The following is a 25,031-nucleotide window of genomic DNA, read 5'->3' as shown; positions in this document are numbered from 1 at the left end:
ATACCTCCCTACTGCCCTGTCACATGCTGTCTATACGTTATACCTCCCTACTGCCCTGTGACATGCTGTCTATAGGATATACCTCCATACTGCCCTGTGACATGCTGTCTATACGTTATACCTCCCTACTGCCCTGTGACATGCTGTCTATAGATTATACCTCCATACTGCCCTGTGACATGCTGTCTATACGTTATACCTCCCTACTGCCCTGTGACATGCTGTCTATAGATTATACCTCCATACTGCCCTGTGACATGCTGTCTATATGTTATACCTCCCTACTGCCCTGTGACATACTGTCTATACGTTATACCTCCCTACTGCCTTGTGACATGCTGTCTATAGATTATACCTCCATACTGCCCTGTGACATGCTGTCTATACGTTATACCTCCCTACTGCCCTGTGACATGCTGTCTATAGGTTATACCTCCCTACTGTCCTGTGACATGCTGTCTATACGTTAAACCTCCCTGCTGCCCTGTGACATGCTGTCTATACGTTATACCTCCCTACTGCCCTGTGACATGCTGTCTATAGATTATGCCTCCCTACTGCTCTGTGACACGCCGTCTATAGGTTATATCTCCCTACTGCCCTGTGACACGCCATCTATAGGTTATACCTCCCTACTGCCCTGTGACATGCTGTCTATACGTTATACCTCCCTACTGCCCTGTGACATGCTGTCTATAGGATATACCTCCATACTGCCCTGTGACATGCTGTCTATACGTTATACCTCCCTACTGCCCTGTGACACGCCGTCTATAGGTTATACCTCCCTACTGCCCTGAGACACGCCGTCTATAGGTTATACCTCCCTACTGCCCTGTCACATGCTGTCTATACGTTATACCTCCCTACTGCCCTGTGACATGCTGTCTATAGGATATACCTCCATACTGCCCTGTGACATGCTGTCTATACGTTATACCTCCCTACTGCCCTGTGACATGCTGTCTATAGATTATACCTCCATACTGCCCTGTGACATGCTGTCTATACGTTATACCTCCCTACTGCCCTGTGACATGCTGTCTATAGATTATACCTCCATACTGCCCTGTGACATGCTGTCTATATGTTATACCTCCCTACTGCCCTGTGACATACTGTCTATACGTTATACCTCCCTACTGCCTTGTGACATGCTGTCTATAGATTATACCTCCATACTGCCCTGTGACATGCTGTCTATACGTTATACCTCCCTACTGCCCTGTGACATGCTGTCTATAGGTTATACCTCCCTACTGTCCTGTGACATGCTGTCTATACGTTAAACCTCCCTGCTGCCCTGTGACATGCTGTCTATACGTTATACCTCCCTACTGCCCTGTGACATGCTGTCTATAGATTATGCCTCCCTACTGCTCTGTGACACGCCGTCTATAGGTTATACCTCCCTACTGCCCTGTGACACGCCATCTATAGGTTATACCTCCCTACTGCCCTGTGACATGCTGTCTATACGTTATACCTCCCTACTGCCCTGTGACATGCTTTCTATAGGTTATATCTCCGTACTGTCCTGTGACATGCTGTCTATACGTTATACCTCCCTACTGCCCTGTGACATGCTGTCTATACGTTATACCTCCCTACTGCCCTGTGACATGCTGTCTATACGTTATACCTCCCTACTGCCCTGTGACATGCTGTCTATAGATTATACCTCCCTACTGCCCTGTGACATGCTGTCTATACGTTATACCTCCCTACTGCCCTGTGACATGCTGTCTATACGTTATACCTCCCTACTGCCCTGTTACATGCTGTCTATAGGTTATACCTCCCTACTGCCCTGTGACATGCTGTCTAAACGTTATACCTCCTTACTGCCCTGTGACATGCTGTCTATACGTTATACCTCCCTACTGTCCTGTGACATGCTGTCTATACGTTATTCCTCCCTACTGCCCTGCGACATGCTGTCTATACGTTATACCTCCATACTGCCCTGTGACATGCTGTCTATAGGTTATACCTCCCTACTGCCCTGTGACATGCTGTCTATAGGTTATACCTCCCTACTGCCCTGTGACATGCTGTCTATACGTTATACCTCCCTACTGCCCTGTGACATGCTGTCTATACGTTATACCTCCCTACTGCCCTGTGACATGCTGTCTATACGTTATACCTCCCTACTGCCCTGTGACATGCTGTCTATAGATTATACCTCCCTACTGCCCTGTGACATGCTGTCTATACGTTATACCTCCCTACTGCCCTGTGACATGCTGTCTATACGTTATACCTCCCTACTGTCCTGTGACATGCTGTCAATACGTTATACCTCCATACTGCCCTGTGACATGCTGTCTATAGGTTATAGCTCCCTACTGCCCTGTGACATGCTGTCTATACGTTATACCTCCCTACTGCCCTGTGACAAGCTGTCTATACGTTATACCTCCCTACTGCCCTGTGACATGCTGTCTATAGATTATACCTCCATACTGCCCTGTGACATGCTGTCTATACGTTATACCTCCCTACTGCCCTGTGACATGCTGTCTGTAGGTTACACCTCCCTACTGTCCTGTGACATGCTGTCTATACGTTATACCTCTCTACTGCCCTGTGTCATGCTGTCTATACGTTATACCTCCCTACTGCCCTTTGACATGCTGTCTATAGGTTATACCTCCCTACTGTCCTGTGACATGCTGTCTATACGTTATACCTCCCTACTGCCCTGTGACATGCTGTCTATACGTTATACCTCCATACTGCCCTGTGACATGCTGTCTATAGGTTATACCTCCATACTGCCCTGTGACATGCTGTCTATAGGTTATACCTCCCTACTGCCCTGTGACATGCTGTCTATAAGTTATACCTCCCTACTGCCCTGTGACATGCTGTCTATACGTTATACCTCCCTACTGCCCTGTGACATGCTGTCTATACGTTATACCTCCCTACTGCCCTGTGACATGCTGTCGATAGATTATACCTCCCTACTGCCCTGTGACACGCCGTCTATAGGTTATACCTCCCTACTGCCCTGTGACATGCTGTCTATAGGTTATACCTCCATACTGCCCTGTGACATGCTGTCTATATGTTATACCTCCCTACTGCCCTGTGACATGCTGTCTTTACGTTATACCTCCCTACTGCCCTGTGACATGCTGCCTATAGATTATACCTCCCTACTGCCCTGTGATACGCCGTCTGTAGGTTATACCTCCCTACTGCCCTGTGACATGCTGTCTATAGGTTATACCTCCCTACTACCCTGTGACATGCTGTCTATAGATTATACCTCCCTACTGCCCTGTGACACGCCGTCTATAGGTTATACCTCCCTACTGTCCTGTGACATGCTGTCTATGGGGTTTACCTCCCTACTGTCCTGTGACATGCTGTCTATAGGTTATACCTCCATACTGCCCTGTGACATGCTGTCTATGGGGTTTACCTCCCTACTGTCCTGTGACATGCTGTCTATAGGTTATACCTCCATACTGCCCTGTTACATGCTGTCTATAGGTTATACCTCCCTACTGCCCTGTGACATGCTGTCTATAGGTTATACCTCCCTACTGCCCTGTGACATGCTGTCTATAGGTTATACCTCCATACTGCCCTGTGACATGCTGTCTATACGTTATACCTCCATACTGTCCTGTGACATGCTGTCTATACGTTATACCTCCATACTGCCCTGTGACATGTTGTCTATACGTTATACCTCCCTACTGCCCTGTGACATGCTGTCTATACGTTATACCTCCATACTGCCCTGTGACATGCTGTCTATACGTTATACCTCCCTAGTGCCCTGTGACATGCTGTCTATACATTATACCTCCATACTGCCCTGTGACATGCTGTCTATACGTTATACCTCCATACTGCCCTGTGACACGCTGTCTATACGTTATACCTCCATACTGCCCTGTGACATGCTGTCTATACGTTATACCTCCATACTGCCCTGTGACATGCTGTCTCTACGTTATACCTCCCTACTGCCCTGTGACATGCTGTCTATACGTTATACCTCCCTACTGCCCTGTGACATGCTGTCTATAGGTTATACCTCCATACTGCCCTGTGACATGCTGTCTATAGATTATACCTCCCTACTGCCCTGCGACATGCTGTCTGTACGTTATACCTCCATACTGCCCTGTGACACGCTGTCTATACGTTATACCTCCATACTGCCCTGTGACACGCTGTCTATACGTTATACCTCCCTACTGCCCTGTGACATGCTGTCTATACATTATACCTCCCTACTGCCCTGTGACATGCTGTCTGTACGTTATACCTCCATACTGCCCTGTGACACGCTGTCTATACGTTATACCTCCATACTGCCCTGTGACACGCTGTCTATACGTTATACCTCCCTACTGCCATGTGACACGCTGTCGATACGTTATACCTCCATACTGCCCTGTGACACGCTGTCTATACGTTATACCTCCCTACTGCCCTGTGACACGCTGTCTATACGTTATACCTCCCTACTGCCCTGTGACATACTGTCTATACGTTATACCTCCCTACTGCCCTGTGACATGCTGTCTATACGTTATACCTCCCTACTGCCCTGTGACATGCCGTCTATAGGCTATACCTCCCTACTGCCCTGTGACATGCTGTCTATATGTTATACCTCCATACTGCCCTGTGACACGCTGTCTATACGTTATACCTCCATACTGCCCTGTGACACGCTGTCTATACATTATACCTCCCTACTGCCCTGTGACATGCTGTCTATACGTTATACCTCCCTACTGCCCTGTGACATGCTGTCTATACGTTATACCTCCATACTGCCCTGTGACATGCTGTCTATACGTTATACCTCCATACTGCCCTGTGACATGCTGTCTATACGTTATACCTCCCTACTGCCCTGTGACATGCTGTCTATAGGTTATACCTCCCTACTGCCCTGTGACATGCTGTCTATACGTTATACCTCCATACTGCCCTGTGACATGCTGTCTATAGGTTATACCTCCCTACTGCACTGTGACATGCTGTCTATACGTTATACCTCCCTACAGCCCTGTGACATGCTGTCTATACGTTATACCTCCCTACAGCCCTGTGACATGCTGTCTATACGTTATACCTCCATACTGCCCTGTGACATGCTGTCCATAGGTTATACCTCCCTACAGCCCTGTGACATGCTGTCTATAAGTTATACCTCCCTACTGCCCTGTGACATGCTGTCTATACGTTATACCTCTCTACTGCCCTGTGACATGCTGTCTATACGTTATACCTCCCTACTGCCCTGTGACATGCTGTCGATAGATTATACCTCCCTACTGCCCTGTGACACGCCGTCTATAGGTTATACCTCCCTACTGCCCTGTGACATGCTGTCTATAGGTTATACCTCCATACTGCCCTGTGACATGCTGTCTATATGTTATACCTCCCTACTGCCCTGTGACATGCTGTCTTTACGTTATACCTCCCTACTGCCCTGTGACATGCTGCCTATAGATTATACCTCCCTACTGCCCTGTGATACGCCGTCTGTAGGTTATACCTCCCTACTGCCCTGTGACATGCTGTCTATAGGTTATACCTCCCTACTACCCTGTGACATGCTGTCTATAGATTATACCTCCCTACTGCCCTGTGACACGCCGTCTATAGGTTATACCTCCCTACTGTCCTGTGACATGCTGTCTATGGGGTTTACCTCCCTACTGTCCTGTGACATGCTGTCTATAGGTTATACCTCCATACTGCCCTGTGACATGCTGTCTATGGGGTTTACCTCCCTACTGTCCTGTGACATGCTGTCTATAGGTTATACCTCCATACTGCCCTGTTACATGCTGTCTATAGGATATACCTCCCTACTGCCCTGTGACATGCTGTCTATATGTTATACCTCCCTACTGCCCTGTGACATGCTGTCTATAGGTTATACCTCCATACTGCCCTGTGACATGCTGTCTATACGTTATACCTCCATACTGTCTTGTGACATGCTGTCTATACGTTATACCTCCATACTGCCCTGTGACATGTTGTCTATACGTTATACCTCCCTACTGCCCTGTGACATGCTGTCTATACGTTATACCTCCATACTGCCCTGTGACATGCTGTCTATACGTTATACCTCCCTAGTGCCCTGTGACATGCTGTCTATACATTATACCTCCATACTGCCCTGTGACATGCTGTCTATACGTTATACCTCCATACTGCCCTGTGACACGCTGTCTATACGTTATACCTCCCTACTGCCCTGTGACATGCTGTCTATACGTTATACCTCCATACTGCCCTGTGACATGCTGTCTATACGTTATACCTCCCTACTGCCCTGTGACATGCTGTCTATACGTTATACCTCCCTACTGCCCTGTGACATGCTGTCTATAGGTTATACCTCCATACTGCCCTGTGACATGCTGTCTATAGATTATACCTCCCTACTGCCCTGCGACATGCTGTCTGTACGTTATACCTCCATACTGCCCTGTGACACGCTGTCTATACGTTATACCTCCATACTGCCCTGTGACACGCTGTCTATACGTTATACCTCCCTACTGCCCTGTGACATGCTGTCTATACATTATACCTCCCTACTGCCCTGTGACATGCTGTCTGTACGTTACACCTCCATACTGCCCTGTGACACGCTGTCTATACGTTATACCTCCATACTGCCCTGTGACACGCTGTCTATACGTTATACCTCCCTACTGCCATGTGACACGCTGTCGATACGTTATACCTCCATACTGCCCTGTGACACGCTGTCTATACGTTATACCTCCCTACTGCCCTGTGACACGCTGTCTATACGTTATACCTCCCTACTGCCCTGTGACATACTGTCTATACGTTATACCTCCCTACTGCCCTGTGACATGCTGTCTATACGTTATACCTCCCTACTGCCCTGTGACATGCCGTCTATAGGCTATACCTCCCTACTGCCCTGTGACATGCTGTCTATATGTTATACCTCCATACTGCCCTGTGACACGCTGTCTATACGTTATACCTCCATACTGCCCTGTGACACGCTGTCTATACATTATACCTCCCTACTGCCCTGTGACATGCTGTCTATACGTTATACCTCCCTACTGCCCTGTGACATGCTGTCTATACGTTATACCTCCATACTGCCCTGTGACATGCTGTCTATACGTTATACCTCCATACTGCCCTGTGACATGCTGTCTATACGTTATACCTCCCTACTGCCCTGTGACATGCTGTCTATAGGTTATACCTCCCTACTGCCCTGTGACATGCTGTCTATACGTTATACCTCCATACTGCCCTGTGACATGCTGTCTATAGGTTATACCTCCCTACTGCACTGTGACATGCTGTCTATACGTTATACCTCCCTACAGCCCTGTGACAAGCTGTCTATACGTTATACCTCCCTACAGCCCTGTGACATGCTGTCTATACGTTATACCTCCATACTGCCCTGTGACATGCTGTCCATAGGTTATACCTCCCTACAGCCCTGTGACATGCTGTCTATAAGTTATACCTCCCTACTGCCCTGTGACATGCTGTCTATACGTTATACCTCTCTACTGCCCTGTGACATGCTGTCTATACGTTATACCTCCCTACTGCCCTGTGACATGCTGTCGATAGATTATACCTCCCTACTGCCCTGTGACACGCCGTCTATAGGTTATACCTCCCTACTGCCCTGTGACATGCTGTCTATAGGTTATACCTCCATACTGCCCTGTGACATGCTGTCTATATGTTATACCTCCCTACTGCCCTGTGACATGCTGTCTTTACGTTATACCTCCCTACTGCCCTGTGACATGCTGCCTATAGATTATACCTCCCTACTGCCCTGTGATACGCCGTCTGTAGGTTATACCTCCCTACTGCCCTGTGACATGCTGTCTATAGGTTATACCTCCCTACTACCCTGTGACATGCTGTCTATAGATTATACCTCCCTACTGCCCTGTGACACGCCGTCTATAGGTTATACCTCCCTACTGTCCTGTGACATGCTGTCTATGGGGTTTACCTCCCTACTGTCCTGTGACATGCTGTCTATAGGTTATACCTCCATACTGCCCTGTGACATGCTGTCTATGGGGTTTACCTCCCTACTGTCCTGTGACATGCTGTCTATAGGTTATACCTCCATACTGCCCTGTTACATGCTGTCTATAGGATATACCTCCCTACTGCCCTGTGACATGCTGTCTATATGTTATACCTCCCTACTGCCCTGTGACATGCTGTCTATAGGTTATACCTCCATACTGCCCTGTGACATGCTGTCTATACGTTATACCTCCATACTGTCTTGTGACATGCTGTCTATACGTTATACCTCCATACTGCCCTGTGACATGTTGTCTATACGTTATACCTCCCTACTGCCCTGTGACATACTGTCTATACGTTATACCTCCATACTGCCCTGTGACATGCTGTCTATACGTTATACCTCCCTAGTGCCCTGTGACATGCTGTCTATACATTATACCTCCATACTGCCCTGTGACATGCTGTCTATACGTTATACCTCCCTACTGCCCTGTGACACGCTGTCTATACGTTATACCTCCCTACTGCCCTGTGACATGCTGTCTATACGTTATACCTCCATACTGCCCTGTGACATGCTGTCTATACGTTATACCTCCCTACTGCCCTGTGACATGCTGTCTATACGTTATACCTCCCTACTGCCCTGTGACATGCTGTCTACAGGTTATACCTCCATACTGCCCTGTGACATGCTGTCTATAGATTATACCTCCCTACTGCCCTGTGACATGCTGTCTGTACGTTATACCTCCATACTGCCCTGTGACACGCTGTCTATACGTTATACCTCCATACTGCCCTGTGACACGCTGTCTATACGTTATACCTCCCTACTGCCCTGTGACATGCTGTCTATACATTATACCTCCCTACTGCCCTGTGACATGCTGTCTATACGTTATACCTCCATACTGCCCTGTGACACGCTGTCTATACGTTATACCTCCATACTGCCCTGTGACACGCTGTCTATACGTTATACCTCCCTACTGCCCTGTGACACGCTGTCGATACGTTATACCTCCATACTGCCCTGTGACACGCTGTCTATACGTTATACCTCCCTACTGCCCTGTGACACGCTGTCTATACGTTATACCTCCCTACTGCCCTGTGACATACTGTCTATACGTTATACCTCCCTACTGCCCTGTGACATGCTGTCTATACGTTATACCTCCCTACTGCCCTGTGACATGCCGTCTATAGGCTATACCTCCCTACTGCCCTGTGACATGCTGTCTATATGTTATACCTCCATACTGCCCTGTGACACGCTGTCTATAGATTATACCTCCATACTGCCCTGTGACACGCTGTCTATACATTATACCTCCCTACTGCCCTGTGACATGCTGTCTATACGTTATACCTCCCTACTGCCCTGTGACATGCTGTCTATACGTTATACCTCCATACTGCCCTGTGACATGCTGTCTATACGTTATACCTCCATACTGCCCTGTGACATGCTGTCTATACGTTATACCTCCCTACTGCCCTGTGACATGCTGTCTATAGGTTATACCTCCCTACTGCCCTGTGACATGCTGTCTATACGTTATACCTCCATACTGCCCTGTGACATGCTGTCTATAGGTTATACCTCCCTACTGCACTGTGACATGCTGTCTATACGTTATACCTTCCTACAGCCCTGTGACATGCTGTCTATACGTTATACCTCCCTACAGCCCTGTGACATGCTGTCTATACGTTATACCTCCATACTGCCCTGTGACATGCTGTCCATAGGTTATACCTCCCTACAGCCCTGTGACATGCTGTCTATACGTTATACCTCCCTACTGCCCTGTGACACGCTGTCTATACGTTATACCTCCCTACTGCCCTGTGACATGCTGTCTATACGTTATACCTCCATACTGCCCTGTGACATGCTGTCTATAGGTTATAGCTCCCTACTGCCCTGTGACATGCTGTATATAGGATATACCTCAATACTGCCTATACGTAACGTTATACCTCCCTACAGCCCTGTGACATGCTGTCTATACGTTATACCTCCCTACAGCCCTGTGACATGCTGTCTATACGTTATACCTCCCTACTGCCCTGTGACATGCTGTCTATACGTTATACCTCCATACTGCCCTGTGACATGCTGTCTATAGGTTATAGCTCCCTACTGCCCTGTGACATGCTGTCTATACGTTATACCTCCATACTGCCCTGTGACATGCTGTCTATATGTTATACCTCCCTACTGCCCTGTGACATGCTGTCTATAGGTTATACCTCCCTACTGCCCTGTGACATGCTGTCTATAGGATATACCTCCCTACTGCCCTGTGACATGCTGTCTATACGTTATACCTCCCTACTGCCCTGTGATATGCTGTCTATAGGTTATAACTCCCTACTGCCCTGTGACATGCCGTCTATACGTTATACCTCCATACTGCCCTGTGACATACTGTCTATACGTTATACCTCCCTACTGCCCTGTGACATGCTGTCTATAGGTTATAGCTCCCTACTGCCCTGTGACATGCTGTCTATATGTTATACCTTCCTACTGCCCTGTTACATGCTGTCTATATGTTATACCTCTCTACTGTCCTGTGACATGCTGTCTATAGATTATACTTCCATACTGCCCTGTGACATGCTGTCTATAAGTTATACCTCCCTACTGCCCTGTGACATGCTGTCTATAGGTTATACCTCCCTACTGTCCTGTGACATGCTGTCTATATGTTATACCTTCCTACTGCCCTGTGACATGCTGTCTATACGTTATACCTCCCTACTGCCCTGTGACACGCCGTCTTTAGGTTATACCTCCCTACTGCCCTGTGACACGCCGTCTATAGGTTATACCTCCCTACTGCCCTGTGACATGCTGTCTATACGTTATACCTCCCTACTGCCCTGTGACATGCTGTCTATAGGATATACCTCCATACTGCCCTGTGACATGCTGTCTATACGTTATACCTCCCTACTGCCCTGTGACATGCTGTCTATAGATTATACATCCATACTGCCCTGTGACATGCTGTCTATACGTTATACCTCCCTACTGCCCTGTGACATGCTGTCTATAGGTTATACCTCCCTACTGTCCTGTGACATGCTGTCTATACGTTATACCTCCCTACTGCCCTGTGACATGCTGTCTATACGTTATACCTCCCTACTGCCCTGTGACATGCTGTCTATATGTTATACCTCCCTACTGCCCTGTGACACGCCGTCTATAGGTTATACCTCCCTACTGCCCTGTGACACGCCGTCTATAGGTTATACCTCCCTACTGCCCTGTCACATGCTGTCTATACGTTATACCTCCCTACTGCCCTGTGACATGCTGTCTATAGGATATACCTCCATACTGCCCTGTGACATGCTGTCTATACGTTATACCTCCCTACTGCCCTGTGACATGCTGTCTATAGATTATACCTCCATACTGCCCTGTGACATGCTGTCTATACGTTATACCTCCCTACTGCCCTGTGACATACTGTCTATACGTTATACCTCCCTACTGCCTTGTGACATGCTGTCTATAGATTATACCTCCATACTGCCCTGTGACATGCTGTCTATACGTTATACCTCCCTACTGCCCTGTGACACGCCGTCTATAGGTTATACCTCCCTACTGCCCTGTCACATGCTGTCTATACGTTATACCTCCCTACTGCCCTGTGACATGCTGTCTATAGGATATACCTCCATACTGCCCTGTGACATGCTGTCTATACGTTATACCTCCCTACTGTCCTGTGACATGCTGTCTATACGTCATACCTCCCTACTGCCCTGTGACATGCTGTCTATACGTTATACCTCCCTACTGCCCTGTGACATGCTGTCTATAGATTATGCCTCCCTACTGCTCTGTGACACGCCGTCTATAGGTTATACCTCCCTACTGCCCTGTGACACGCCATCTATAGGTTATACCTCCCTACTGCCCTGTGACATGCTGTCTATACGTTATACCTCCCTACTGCCCTGTGACATGCTGTCTATAGGTTATACCTCCGTACTGTCCTGTGACATGCTGTCTATACGTTATACCTCCCTACTGCCCTGTGACATGCTGTCTATACGTTATACCTCCCTACTGCCCTGTGACATGCTGTCTATAGGTTATACCTCCCTACTGTCCTGTGACATGCTGTCTATACGTTATACCTCCCTACTGCCCTGTGACATGCTGTCTATACGTTATACCTCCATACTGCCCTGTGACATGCTGTCTATAGGTTATACCTCCCTACTGCCCTGTGACATGCTGTCTATAGGTTATACATCCCTACTGCCCTGTGACATGCTGTCTATACGTTATACCTCCCTACTGCCCTGTGACATGCTGTCTATACGTTATACCTCCCTACTGCCCTGTGACATGCTGTCTATACGTTATACCTCCCTACTGCCCTGTGACATGCTGTCTATAGATTATACCTCCCTACTGCCCTGTGACATGCTGTCTATACGTTATACCTCCCTACTGCCCTGTGACATGCTGTCTATAGGTTATACCTCCCTACTGCCCTGTGACATGCTGTCTATAGGTTATACCTCCCTACTGCCCTGTGACATGCTGTCTATACGTTATACCTCCCTACTGCCCTGTGACATGCTGTCTATACGTTATACCTCCCTACTGTCCTGTGACATGCTGTCTATACGTTATACCTCCCTACTGCCCTGTGACATGCTGTCTATACGTTATACCTCCATACTGCCCTGTGACATGCTGTCTATAGGTTATACCTCCCTACTGCCCTGTGACATGCTGTCTATAGGTTATACCTCCCTACTGCCCTGTGACATGCTGTCTATACGTTATACCTCCATACTGCCCTGTGACATCCTGTCTATACGTTATACCTCCCTACTGCCCTGTGACATGCTGTCTATACGTTATACCTCCCTACTGCCCTGTGACATGCTGTCTATAGATTATACCTCCCTACTGCCCTGTGACATGCTGTCTATACGTTATACCTCCCTACTGCCCTGTGACATGCTGTCTATACGTTATACCTCCCTACTGCCCTGTGACATGCTGTCTATAGGTTATACCTCCCTACTGCCCTGTGACATGCTGTCTATACGTTATACCTCCCTACTGCCCTGTGACATGCTGTCTATAGGTTATACCTCCCTACTGCCCTGTGACATGCTGTCTATACGTTATACCTCCCTACTGCCCTGTGACATGCTGTCTATACGTTATACCTCCCTACTGTCCTGTGACATGCTGTCTATACGTTATACCTCCATACTGCCCTGTGACATGCTGTCTATAGGTTATAGCTCCCTACTGCCCTGTGACATGCTGTCTATACGTTATACCTCCCTACTGCCCTGTGACAAGCTGTCTATACGTTATACCTCCCTACTGCCCTGTGACATGCTGTCTATAGATTATACCTCCATACTGCCCTGTGACATGCTGTCTATACGTTATACCTCCCTACTGCCCTGTGACATGCTGTCTGTAGGTTACACCTCCCTACTGTCCTGTGACATGCTGTCTATACGTTATACCTCTCTACTGCCCTGTGTCATGCTGTCTATACGTTATACCTCCCTACTGCCCTTTGACATGCTGTCTATAGGTTATACCTCCCTACTGTCCTGTGACATGCTGTCTATACGTTATACCTCCCTACTGCCCTGTGACATGCTGTCTATACGTTATACCTCCATACTGCCCTGTGTCATGCTGTCTATAGGTTATACCTCCATACTGCCCTGTGACATGCTGTCTATAGGTTATACCTCCCTACTGCCCTGTGACATGCTGTCTATAAGTTATACCTCCCTACTGCCCTGTGACATGCTGTCTATACGTTATACCTCCCTACTGCCCTGTGACATGCTGTCTATACGTTATACCTCCCTACTGCCCTGTGACATGCTGTCGATAGATTATACCTCCCTACTGCCCTGTGACACGCCGTCTATAGGTTATACCTCCCTACTGCCCTGTGACATGCTGTCTATAGGTTATACCTCCATACTGCCCTGTGACATGCTGTCTATATCTTATACCTCCCTACTGCCCTGTGATACGCCGTCTGTAGGTTATACCTCCCTACTGCCCTGTGACATGCTGTCTATAGGTTATACCTCCCTACTACCCTGTGACATGCTGTCTATAGATTATACCTCCCTACTGCCCTGTGACACGCCGTCTATAGGTTATACCTCCCTACTGTCCTGTGACATGCTGTCTATGGGGTTTACCTCCCTACTGTCCTGTGACATGCTGTCTATAGGTTATACCTCCATACTGCCCTGTGACATGCTGTCTGTGGGGTTTACCTCCCTACTGTCCTGTGACATGCTGTCTATAGGTTATACCTCCATACTGCCCTGTGACATGCTGTCTATAGGTTATACCTCCCTACTGCCCTGTGACATGCTGTCTATAGGTTATACCTCCATACTGCCCTGTGACATGCTGTCTATAGGTTATACCTCCATACTGCCCTGTCACATGCTGTCTATGGGTTATACCTCCCTACTGCCCTGTGACATACCTCCATACTGCCCTGTGACACGCCGTCTATAGGTTATACCTCCCTACTGCCCTGTGATATGCTGTCTATAGGTTATACCTCCCTACTGCCCTGTGACATGCTGTCTATAGGTTATACCTCCCTACTGCCCTGTGACATGCTGTCTATAGGTTATACCTCCCTACTGTCCTGTGACATGCTGTCTATAGGTTATACCTCCATACTGCCCTGTGACATGCTGTCTATAGGTTATACCTCCCTACTGCCCTGTGACATGCTGTCTATAGGTTATACATCCCTACTGCCCTGTGACATGCTGTCTATAGGGTATACCTCCATACTGCCCTGTGACATGCTGTCTATAGGGTATACCTCCATACTGCCCTGTGATATGCCGTCAATAGGTTATACCTCCCTACTGTCCTGTGACACGCTCCCTATATGATCCCTACTGTCCTGTGACACGCTCCCTATATGATCCCTACTTTCCTGTGACACGCTCCCTATATGATCCCTACTTTCCTGTGACACGCTCCCTATATGATCCCTACTTTCCTGTGACACGCGCCCCATATATGATCCCTACTGTCCGGTGACACGCTCCCTGTATGATCCATACTGTCCTGTGACACGCTACCTATATGATCCCTACTGTCCTGTGACATGCTCCCTATATGATCCCTACTGTCCTGTGACACGCTCTCTATATGATCCCTACTGCCCTGTGACACGCTCCCTATATGATCCCTACTGTCCTGTGACACGCTCCCTATATGATCCCTTCTGTCCTGTGACACGCTCCCTATATGATCCCTACTGCCCTGTGACACGCTCCCTATATGATCCCTTCTGTCCTGTGACACGCTCCCTATATGATCCCTTCTGTCCTGTGACACGCTCCCTATATGATCCCTACTGCCCTGTGAAACGCTCCCTATATGATCCCTACTGTCCGGTGACACACTCCCTATATGATCCCTACTGTCCTGTGACACGCTTCCTATATGATCCCTTCTGTCCTGTGACACGCTCCCTATATGATCCCTTCTGTCCTGTGACACGCTCCCTATATGATCCCTTCTGTCCTGTGACACGCTCCCTATATGATCCCTACTGTCCTGTGACACGCTCCCTATATGATCCCTACTGTCCTGTGACACGCTCCCTATATGATCCCTACTGTCCTGTGACACGCTCCCTATATGATCCCTACTGTCCTGTGACACGCTCCCTATATGATCCCTTCTGTCCTGTGACACGCTCCCTATATGATCCCTACTGTCCTGTGACACGCTCCCTATATGATCCCTTCTGTCCTGTGACACGCTCCCTATATGATCCCTACTGCCCTGTGACACGCTCCCTATATGATCCCTTCTGTCCTGTGACACGCTCCCTATATGATCCCTTCTGTCCTGTGACACGCTCCCTATATGATCCCTACTGCCCTGTGACACGCTCCCTATATGATCCCTACTGTCCGGTGACACGCTCTCTATATGATCCCTACTGCCCTGTGACACGCTCCCTATATGATCCCTACTGTCCTGTGACACGCTCCCTATATGATCCCTTCTGTCCTGTGACACGCTCCCTATATGATCCCTACTGCCCTGTGACACGCTCCCTATATGATCCCTTCTGTCCTGTGACACGCTCCCTATATGATCCCTTCTGTCCTGTGACACGCTCCCTATATGATCCCTACTGCCCTGTGACACGCTCCCTATATGATCCCTACTGTCCGGTGACACACTCCCTATATGATCCCTACTGTCCTGTGACACGCTTCCTATATGATCCCTTCTGTCCTGTGACACGCTCCCTATATGATCCCTTCTGTCCTGTGACACGCTCCCTATATGATCCCTTCTGTCCTGTGACACGCTCCCTATATGATCCCTACTGTCCTGTGACACGCTCCCTATATGATCCCTACTGTCCTGTGACACGCTCCCTATATGATCCCTACTGTCCTGTGACACGCTCCCTATATGATCCCTACTGTCCTGTGACACGCTCCCTATATGATCCCTACTGTCATGTGACACGCTCCCTATATGATCCCTTCTGTCCTGTGACACGCTCCCTATATGATCCCTACTGTCCTGTGACACGCTCCCTATATGATCCCTACTGTCATGTGACACGCTCCCTATATGATCCCTACTGTCTGTGACACGGTCCCTATATGATCCCTACTGTCCTGTGACACGCTCCCTATATGATCCTTACTGCCCTGTGACATGGAGCGCTCACCTTTATTGTGATGTAGGGAGGTAAGTGGATGAGACAGGGAGTGAGACAGCTGGAGATCTAGAATCAGAGAACTCATCATAGAGATGAGTAATATCCCGCACCAGTGTTCTATAAAGAGAAGCGCCACCCGGTGGTCTTCCTAGTGTAATGCGTGCATTAGGTGTACAGGAGGCAGAGCTGTACCTGGAGGGTTGGTGGCCCTCACGTTGCCCAGGCTGGTTCCAGGAGGCGTGTCTTCTGGCACAGTGATGTCATATTGGGGTTTCAGGAAAGTAGGTATATGGGCGGAGCTTGGTAGGATGCTGACATTTACCCGAGCATTCATGTCAGCCCTGACTCCACCTCCATCCTGTGCTCCCACCTCCAAGTGCAGAACAGAGCCAACCCATGCCGACAGAGACCGCGCCACCAGGAGGGTACCTGAAAGAGACGTCATTACTCACCACTGCAAGTGCAACAATTCCGTGCACTGCCTCAGCCACACAGTCCACTTCCACCACCACACAGTCCACTGCCACCACCACACAGTCCACTGCCACTTCCACCGCCATACAGTCCACCGCCACCAACACTGCACAGTCCACTGCCACTTCCACCGCCACACAGTCCACCGCCACCAACACCGCACAGTCCACTGCCACCACCAAGTTCACTTCCACCGCCACACAGTCCACCGCCACCAACACCGCACAGTCGACTGCCACCACCACCACACAGTCCACTGCCACCACCACCACCACCACACAGTCCACTGCCACCACCAAGTTCACTGCCACCACCACACAGTCCACTGCCACCACCAAGTTCACTGCCACCACCACACAGTCCACTGCCACCACCAAGTTCACTGCCACCACCACACAGTCCACTGCCACCACCACACAGTCCACTTCCACCACCACACAGTCCACTTCCACCACCACACAGTCCACTGCCGCCACCACCACACAGTCCACTGCCACCACACAGTCCACTGCCACCACCAAGTTCACTGCCACCACCACACAGTCCACTGCCACCACACAGTCCATTGCTACCACCACACATTCCACTGCCACCACCACACAGTCCACTGCCACCACCACACAGTCCAGTGCCAGACAGTCCACTTCCATTGCCACACAGTCCACTTCCACCGCCACAAAGTCCACTGCCACCACCACACAGTCCACTTCCACCGCCACACAGTCCACTGCCACCACCACACAGTCCACTGCCACCACCACACAGTCCACTGTAAGCACCACACAGTCCACTGCCACCGTCACACAGTCCACTGCCACCACCACACAAATGACCTCTACAGTGACCAGATTTGGATTGTTGTTGATAGTAATGGATGTGCCCATTCTGACCTGTGTCAGGCTCGATGCGTAGACGTGGCGGCTTATTTCCAGATACAATATGGTAGGTAAGAATGCCATGGACACCTTCATCCTTGTCACGGGCAGTCACACTCATTATGGGTGTTCCTGGCGGGCTGAGAGCACTTATGCTACCCCCATATTCCAATGGATAGAAGACTGGTCGGTTATCATTTACATCCTCTACAGAAACTCGTATGAGGCATTCACCGCTCAGACCACCCTGCCAGATAAAGGAGAAACACGGAGTCAGATACAGTATATCCCCACAATCCTTTCTCACACCGTGTCACCAGCTCTTACTGACCCATGTGTTTATTATTAAGCTCTACACCCTGTCTCCTCATGAATTAGGACTGATGGATCTACTCTGGAACCTCGTAATCACCGTTATAATGAATGGATCCTAGGATACTGGTCATTTGTCTATTACTAAGCTCTACACCCTGGCTCCTCATGAATTAGGGCTGATGGATCTACTCTGGAACCTCGTAATCACCGTTATAATGAAAGGATCCTAGGATACTGGTCATTTGTCTATTACTAAGCTCTAAACCCTGGCTCCTCATGAATTAGGACTGATGGATCTACTTTGAAACCTCGTAATCACCGTTATAATGAATGGATCCTAGGATACTGGTAATGTGTCTATTACTAAGCTCTACACCCTGGCTCCTCATGAATTAGGGCCAATGGATCTACACTGGAACCTCGTAATCACCGATATAATGAAAGGATCCAAGGATACTGGCCCATGTGTCTATTACTAAGCTCTACACCCTGGCTCCTCATGAATTAGGGCTGATGAATCTACTCTGGAACCTCGTAATCACCGTTATAATGAAAGTATCCTAGGATACTGGCCCATGTGTCTATTACTAAGCTCTTCACCCTGGCTGCTCATGAATTAGGGCTGATGAATCTACTCTGGAACCTCGTAATCACCGTTATAATGAATGAATCCTAGGATACTGGTCATGTGTCTATTACTAAGCTCTAAACCCTGGCTCCTCATGAATTAGGGCCAATGGATCTACTCTGGAACCTCGTAATCACCGTTCTAATGAATGGATCCTAGGATACTGGTAATGTGTCTATTACTAAGCTCTACACCCTGGCTCCTCATGAATTAGGGCTGATGGATCTACTCTGGAACCTCGTAATCACCGTTATAATTAAAGGATCCTAGGATACTGGTCATGTGTCTATTACTAAGCTCTACACCCTGGCTCCTCATGAATTAGGGCTGATAGATCTACCCTGGAACCTCATAATCACCGTTATAATGAATGGATAATAGGATACTGGTAATGTGTCTATTACTAAGCTCTACACCCTGGCTCCTCATGAATTAGGGCTGATAGATCTACCCTGGAACCTCATAATCACCGTTATAATGAAAGGATCCTAGGATACTGGTAATGTGTCTATTACTAAGCTCTACACCCTTTCTCCTCATGAATTAGGGCTGATGGATCTACTCTGGAACCTCGTAATCACCGTTATAATTAAAGGATCCTAGGATACTGGTCATGTGTCTATTACTAAGCTCTACACCCTGGCTCCTCATGAATTAGGGCTGATAGATCTACCCTGGAACCTCATAATCACCGTTATAATGAATGGATAATAGGATACTGGTAATGTGTCTATTACTAAGCTCTAAACCCTGGCTCCTCATGAATTAGGGCTGATAGATCTACCCTGGAACCTCATAATCACCGTTATAATGAAAGGATCCTAGGATACTGGTAATGTGTCTATTACTAAGCTCTACACCCTTGCTCCTCATGAATTAGGGCTGATGGATCTACTCTGGAACCTCGTAATCACCGTTATAATTAAAGGATCCTAGGATACTGGTCATGTGTCTATTACTAAGCTCTACACCCTGGCTCCTCATGAATTAGGGCTGATAGATCTACCCTGGAACCTCATAATCACCGTTATAATGAATGGATAATAGGATACTGGTAATGTGTCTATTACTAAGCTCTACACCCTGGCTCCTCATGAATTAGGGCTGATAGATCTACCCTGGAACCTCATAATCACCGTTATAATGAATGGATAATAGGATACTGGTAATGTGTCTATTACTAAGCTCTACACCCTGGCTCCTCATGAATTAGGGCTGATGGATCTACTCTGGAACCTCATAATCACCGTTATAATGAATGGATCCTAGGATACTGGTTATGTGTCTGGCTACCAGGAGTGATGGTTCTATCCTATTACTGATGGTTGTATTCTGTGGCCTATAGGGGCCTGATTAGGAGTCGTACACAGCAGTGGCTATTGGCGGTCACCTACCTTCCACTTTATGCAAATGTCACTAAGAGCCCCCTTCCCTGTGTACACTTGTGCTGCCACGTGTGCAGGGACTGAGATGCCCAGTGTCAGCATCTGTACACGCAGTAATACCGATTGCTGCGTCACCAGTATCTCTGTCTCCTATGCCCAACACTTTCCATCCACAAATGCCCATTGTAATTACATGGACCGCCAAACATTTTCCACCTACATCCCCCAACGGTAATCATCGGGTCACATAACCATCGGGACATACTGTATAACTATCGTGTCATATAACCATCGGGACATACTGTATAACCATCGGGTCATATAGCCATCGGGACATACATTATTACCATCGGGTCACATAACCATCAGGACATACTGTATAACCATCGGGTCACATAACCATCAGGACATACTGTATAACCATCGGGTCATATAACCATCGGGTCATATAACCATCAGTAGATACTATATATATATCCTGTGCGGTAGTGAGGCACCTTGCCCGAAGCATGGCGAGCGTACACAGTGCACTAATTGGGGTTCCCCGTCACTTTACAAAGAAAACGGCACAAAAAAGTAAAAAAACTCATGTCGACCTTTTGACCTGTCGACCTAGAACGTGTCGACCTAATGACCATGTTGACCTAGTGACCCTGTCGACCTAATGCAGGTTGACCAATAGTGGTCGACCTAATGACTGTCGACCTAAGTTGTGTGGACCCAACGAGCCATACCCCCTAGGAGTAATAGTTCCTGCAGAGCCGCACTCTTAGTAATGACACATGCATACAGCACACTCTGCACCAGGCGTCTCACCCCGTCTGTGGCTGTCACGCGCAGAAGGAAGAATCGCTCTCCATCATCTCGGTCCAGGCTGTCTGAGAGGCAGATCTCACCACTTTCAGGATGGATCCGAAACTGAGAGGGGTATGTTGGGTTAAGAGAGTAAGAGACTGCTCCTAGACTGCCACTGTCTGCATCTGATGCTGAGACCTTGGAAACAGAGAGAGGAAGAGACATGAGACAAAACAAATACAGGAGGATAACCCCACCCTGCAGCATGCAGGAACCTGTACATGCTGTACACAGTATATGCAGTACAGCTGCTGTATACTGTGGGCCGCCCGTAGCTTCTCACCTGATAACCGCAGTACAGCTGCTGTATACTGGGGGCCGCCCGTAGCTTCTCACCTGATAACCGTAGTACAGCTGCTGTATACTGGGGGCCACCCATAGTTTCTCACCTGATAACCGCAGTACAGCTGCTGTATACTGGGGGCCGCCCGTAGCTTCTCACCTGATAACCGTAGTACAGCTGCTGTATACTGAGGGCCGCCCATAGCTTCTCACCTGATACATCCCATTGCTTACATTGGAACACCAGCTCATTGTGTTGGCTCAGGTTATCATGGTAACAATCAAAGGATTATCACATCAGGTAATTACAGAGACGAGCCGCGGAGGTTCCTGGTAACTGACAGCAGTGCTACTAGGGGAGGTAAAGTGCGTCTCAAAAGTTGCTTAATGCTTGCTGTCATAGATCTGCAAAAGTTATTTTCACATCCCAAGTCACAGTCTTTGGTTGGTCACTAAATGGCTCTGTAAGCAGCACACTCGACACACTAAGCGTACAATACAGACTGCAGCACAATCTGAACACTAAGCGCACAATATAGACTACAACACAATCTGCACACTAAGTGCACAATACAGACTACAGCACACTCTACACACTAAGCACATTCTGCACACTAAGCATACAATACAGACTACAGCACAATCTGAACACTAAGCATACAATACAGACTACAGCACAATCTGAACACCAAGCGCACTATTCAGACTACAGCACAATCTGAACACTAAGCGCACAATACAGACTACAGCACAATCTGAACACTAAGCGCACAATACAGACTACAGCACAATCTGCACACTAAGCGCACAATACAGACTACAGCACACTCTGCACACTAAGCGCACAATACAGACTACAGCACACTCTACACACTAAACACACAATATAGAATACAGCACAATCTGAACACTAAGCGCACAATACAGACTACAGCACAATCTGAACACTAAGCGCACAATACAGACTACAGCACAGTCTGAACACTAAGCGCACAATACAGACTACAGCACAATCTGCACGCTAAGAGCACAATGCACACTACAGCACAATCTGCACGCTAAGCGCACAATGCAGACTACAGCACAGTCTGCATGCTAAGCGAATACAGACTACAGCACACTCTGCACACTAAGAGCACAATACAGACTACAGCACACTCTGCACGCTAAGCGCACAATGCAGACTACAGCACACTCTACACACTTAGCGCACAATACAGACTACAGCACACTCTACACGTTAAGCGCACAATACAGACTACCGCACACTCTACACGCTAAGCACACAATGCAGACTACAGCACACTGTACACACTAAACGCACATTACAGACTACAGCACACTCTTCACACTAAGCGAATACAAACTACAGCACACCCTACACACTAAGCGCACAATACAGACTACAGCACAATCTGCACACTAAGCGCACTATACGGACTACAGCACAATCTGCACGCTAAGAGCACAATGCAGACTACAGCACAATCTGCACGCTAAGCGCACAATAGACTGCAGCACAATCTGCACGCTAAGCGCACAATGCAGACTACAGCACAATCTGCATGCTAAGCGCACACTACAGACTACAGCACACTCTACACACTAAACGCACAATGCAGACTACAGCACAATCTGCATGCTAAGCGAATACAGACTACAGCACACTCTGCACACTAAGAGCACAATACAGACTACAGCACACTCTGCACGCTAAGAGCACAATACAGACTACAGCACACTCTGCACGCTAAGCGCACAATGCAGACTACAGCACACTCTACACACTTAGCGCACATCACAGACTACAGCACACTCTACACACTTAGCGCACATCACAGACTACAGCACACTCTACACACTAAGCGCACAATACAGACTACCGCACACTCTACACGCTAAGCACACAATGCAGACTACAGCACACTGTACACACTAAATGCACATTACAGACTACAGCACACTCTTCACACTAAGCGAATACAAATTACAGCACACTCTACACACTAAGCGCACAATACAGACTACAGCACAATCTGCACACTAAGCGCACTATACGGACTACAGCATAATCTGCACGCTAAGAGCACAATGCAGACTACAGCACAATCTGCACGCTAAGCGCACAATAGACTGCAGCACAATCTGCACGCTAAGCGCACAATGCAGACTACAGCACAATCTGCAAGCTAAGCGCACAATACAGACTGCAGCACAATCTGCACGCTAAGCACACAATGCAGACTACAGCACAATCTGCATGCTAAGCGCACAATACAGACTACAGCACACTCTACACACTAAACGCACAATACAGATTACAGCACACTCTGCAAACTAAGCAAATACAGGCTACAGCACACTCTACACACTAACTACAGCACAATCTGCACGCTAAGAGCACAAAGCACACTACAGCACAATCTGCACATTAAGCGCACAATACAGACTTCAGCACAATCTGCACACTAAGGGGGTCATTCCGAGTTGTTCGCTCGCTAGCAGATTTTAGCAGCATTGCACACGCTAGGCCTCCGCCCTCTGGGAGTGTATCTTAGCTTAGCAGAATTGCGAACGAAAGATTAGCAGAATTGCGAATAGAAAATTCTTAGCAGTTTCTGAGTAGCTCCAGACTTACTCTGCCATTGCGACCAGCTCAGTCCTTTTCGTTCCTGGTTAGACGTCACAAACAAACCCTGCGTTCGGACAGCCACTCCCCTGTTTCTCCAGACACTCCCGCGTTTTATCCTGGCACGCCTGCGTTTTTTCGCACACTCCCAGAAAACGGTCAGTTTCCGCCCAGAAACACCCACTTCCTGTCAATCACACTCCGATCACTTCAACGATGGAAATTCTTCGTTCGGACGTGAGTAAATCTACTAAATTTTGTGCTAAAATACTTAGCGCATGCGCACTGCGTACCATGCGCATGCGCATTTTTGCCTTAATCGCTCCGTTGCGAAAATCGGCAACGAGCGAACAACTCGGAATGACCCCCAAAGTGAATACAGACTACAGCACACTGCACACTAAGAGCACAATACAGACTACAGCAGACTTTGCATACTAAGCACACAATACAGACTACAGCACAATCTGCACACTAAGCGCACAATGCAGACTGCAGCACAATCTGCACACTGAGCGAATACAGACTACAGCACACTCTGCACATTAAGTGCACAATACAGAATATCGCACACTCTGCACACTAAGCGCACAATACAGACTACAGCACACTCTACACGCTAAGTGAACAATGCAGACTACAGCACACTACACACTAAGCGAATACAAACTACAGCACACTCTACACACTAAGCGCACAATACAAACTACAGCACAATCTGCACACTAAGCGCACAATGCAGACTGCAGTACAATC

The 25,031-nt window shown here is 48.1% G+C and overlaps 1 protein-coding gene across 1 annotated transcript in view; it reads right to left on the bottom strand.

Moving 5' to 3' along the window:
• DCHS1 (dachsous cadherin-related 1) overlaps positions 1 to 25,031 on the bottom strand; it is a 131,806-nt gene that overhangs the window by 86,834 nt on the left and 19,941 nt on the right. The window contains exons 2-4 of the mRNA XM_063950773.1: positions 21,326 to 21,502; positions 18,197 to 18,428; positions 17,025 to 17,261 (exon numbers count right to left, since the gene is read on the bottom strand). Of these exons, the coding sequence (XP_063806843.1) occupies positions 17,025 to 17,261; positions 18,197 to 18,428; positions 21,326 to 21,502 (646 nt within the window). The remainder of the gene's footprint in view (positions 1 to 17,024; positions 17,262 to 18,196; positions 18,429 to 21,325; positions 21,503 to 25,031) is intronic.

This window comes from Pseudophryne corroboree, chromosome 2 (genome assembly GCF_028390025.1).
Source record: "Pseudophryne corroboree isolate aPseCor3 chromosome 2, aPseCor3.hap2, whole genome shotgun sequence".
In the NCBI taxonomy this organism is placed as follows: domain Eukaryota; kingdom Metazoa; phylum Chordata; class Amphibia; order Anura; family Myobatrachidae; genus Pseudophryne; species Pseudophryne corroboree.
The sequence above is the reverse complement of the archived record's forward strand: the minus strand, read 5'-3'. Positions and strand labels throughout refer to the sequence as shown.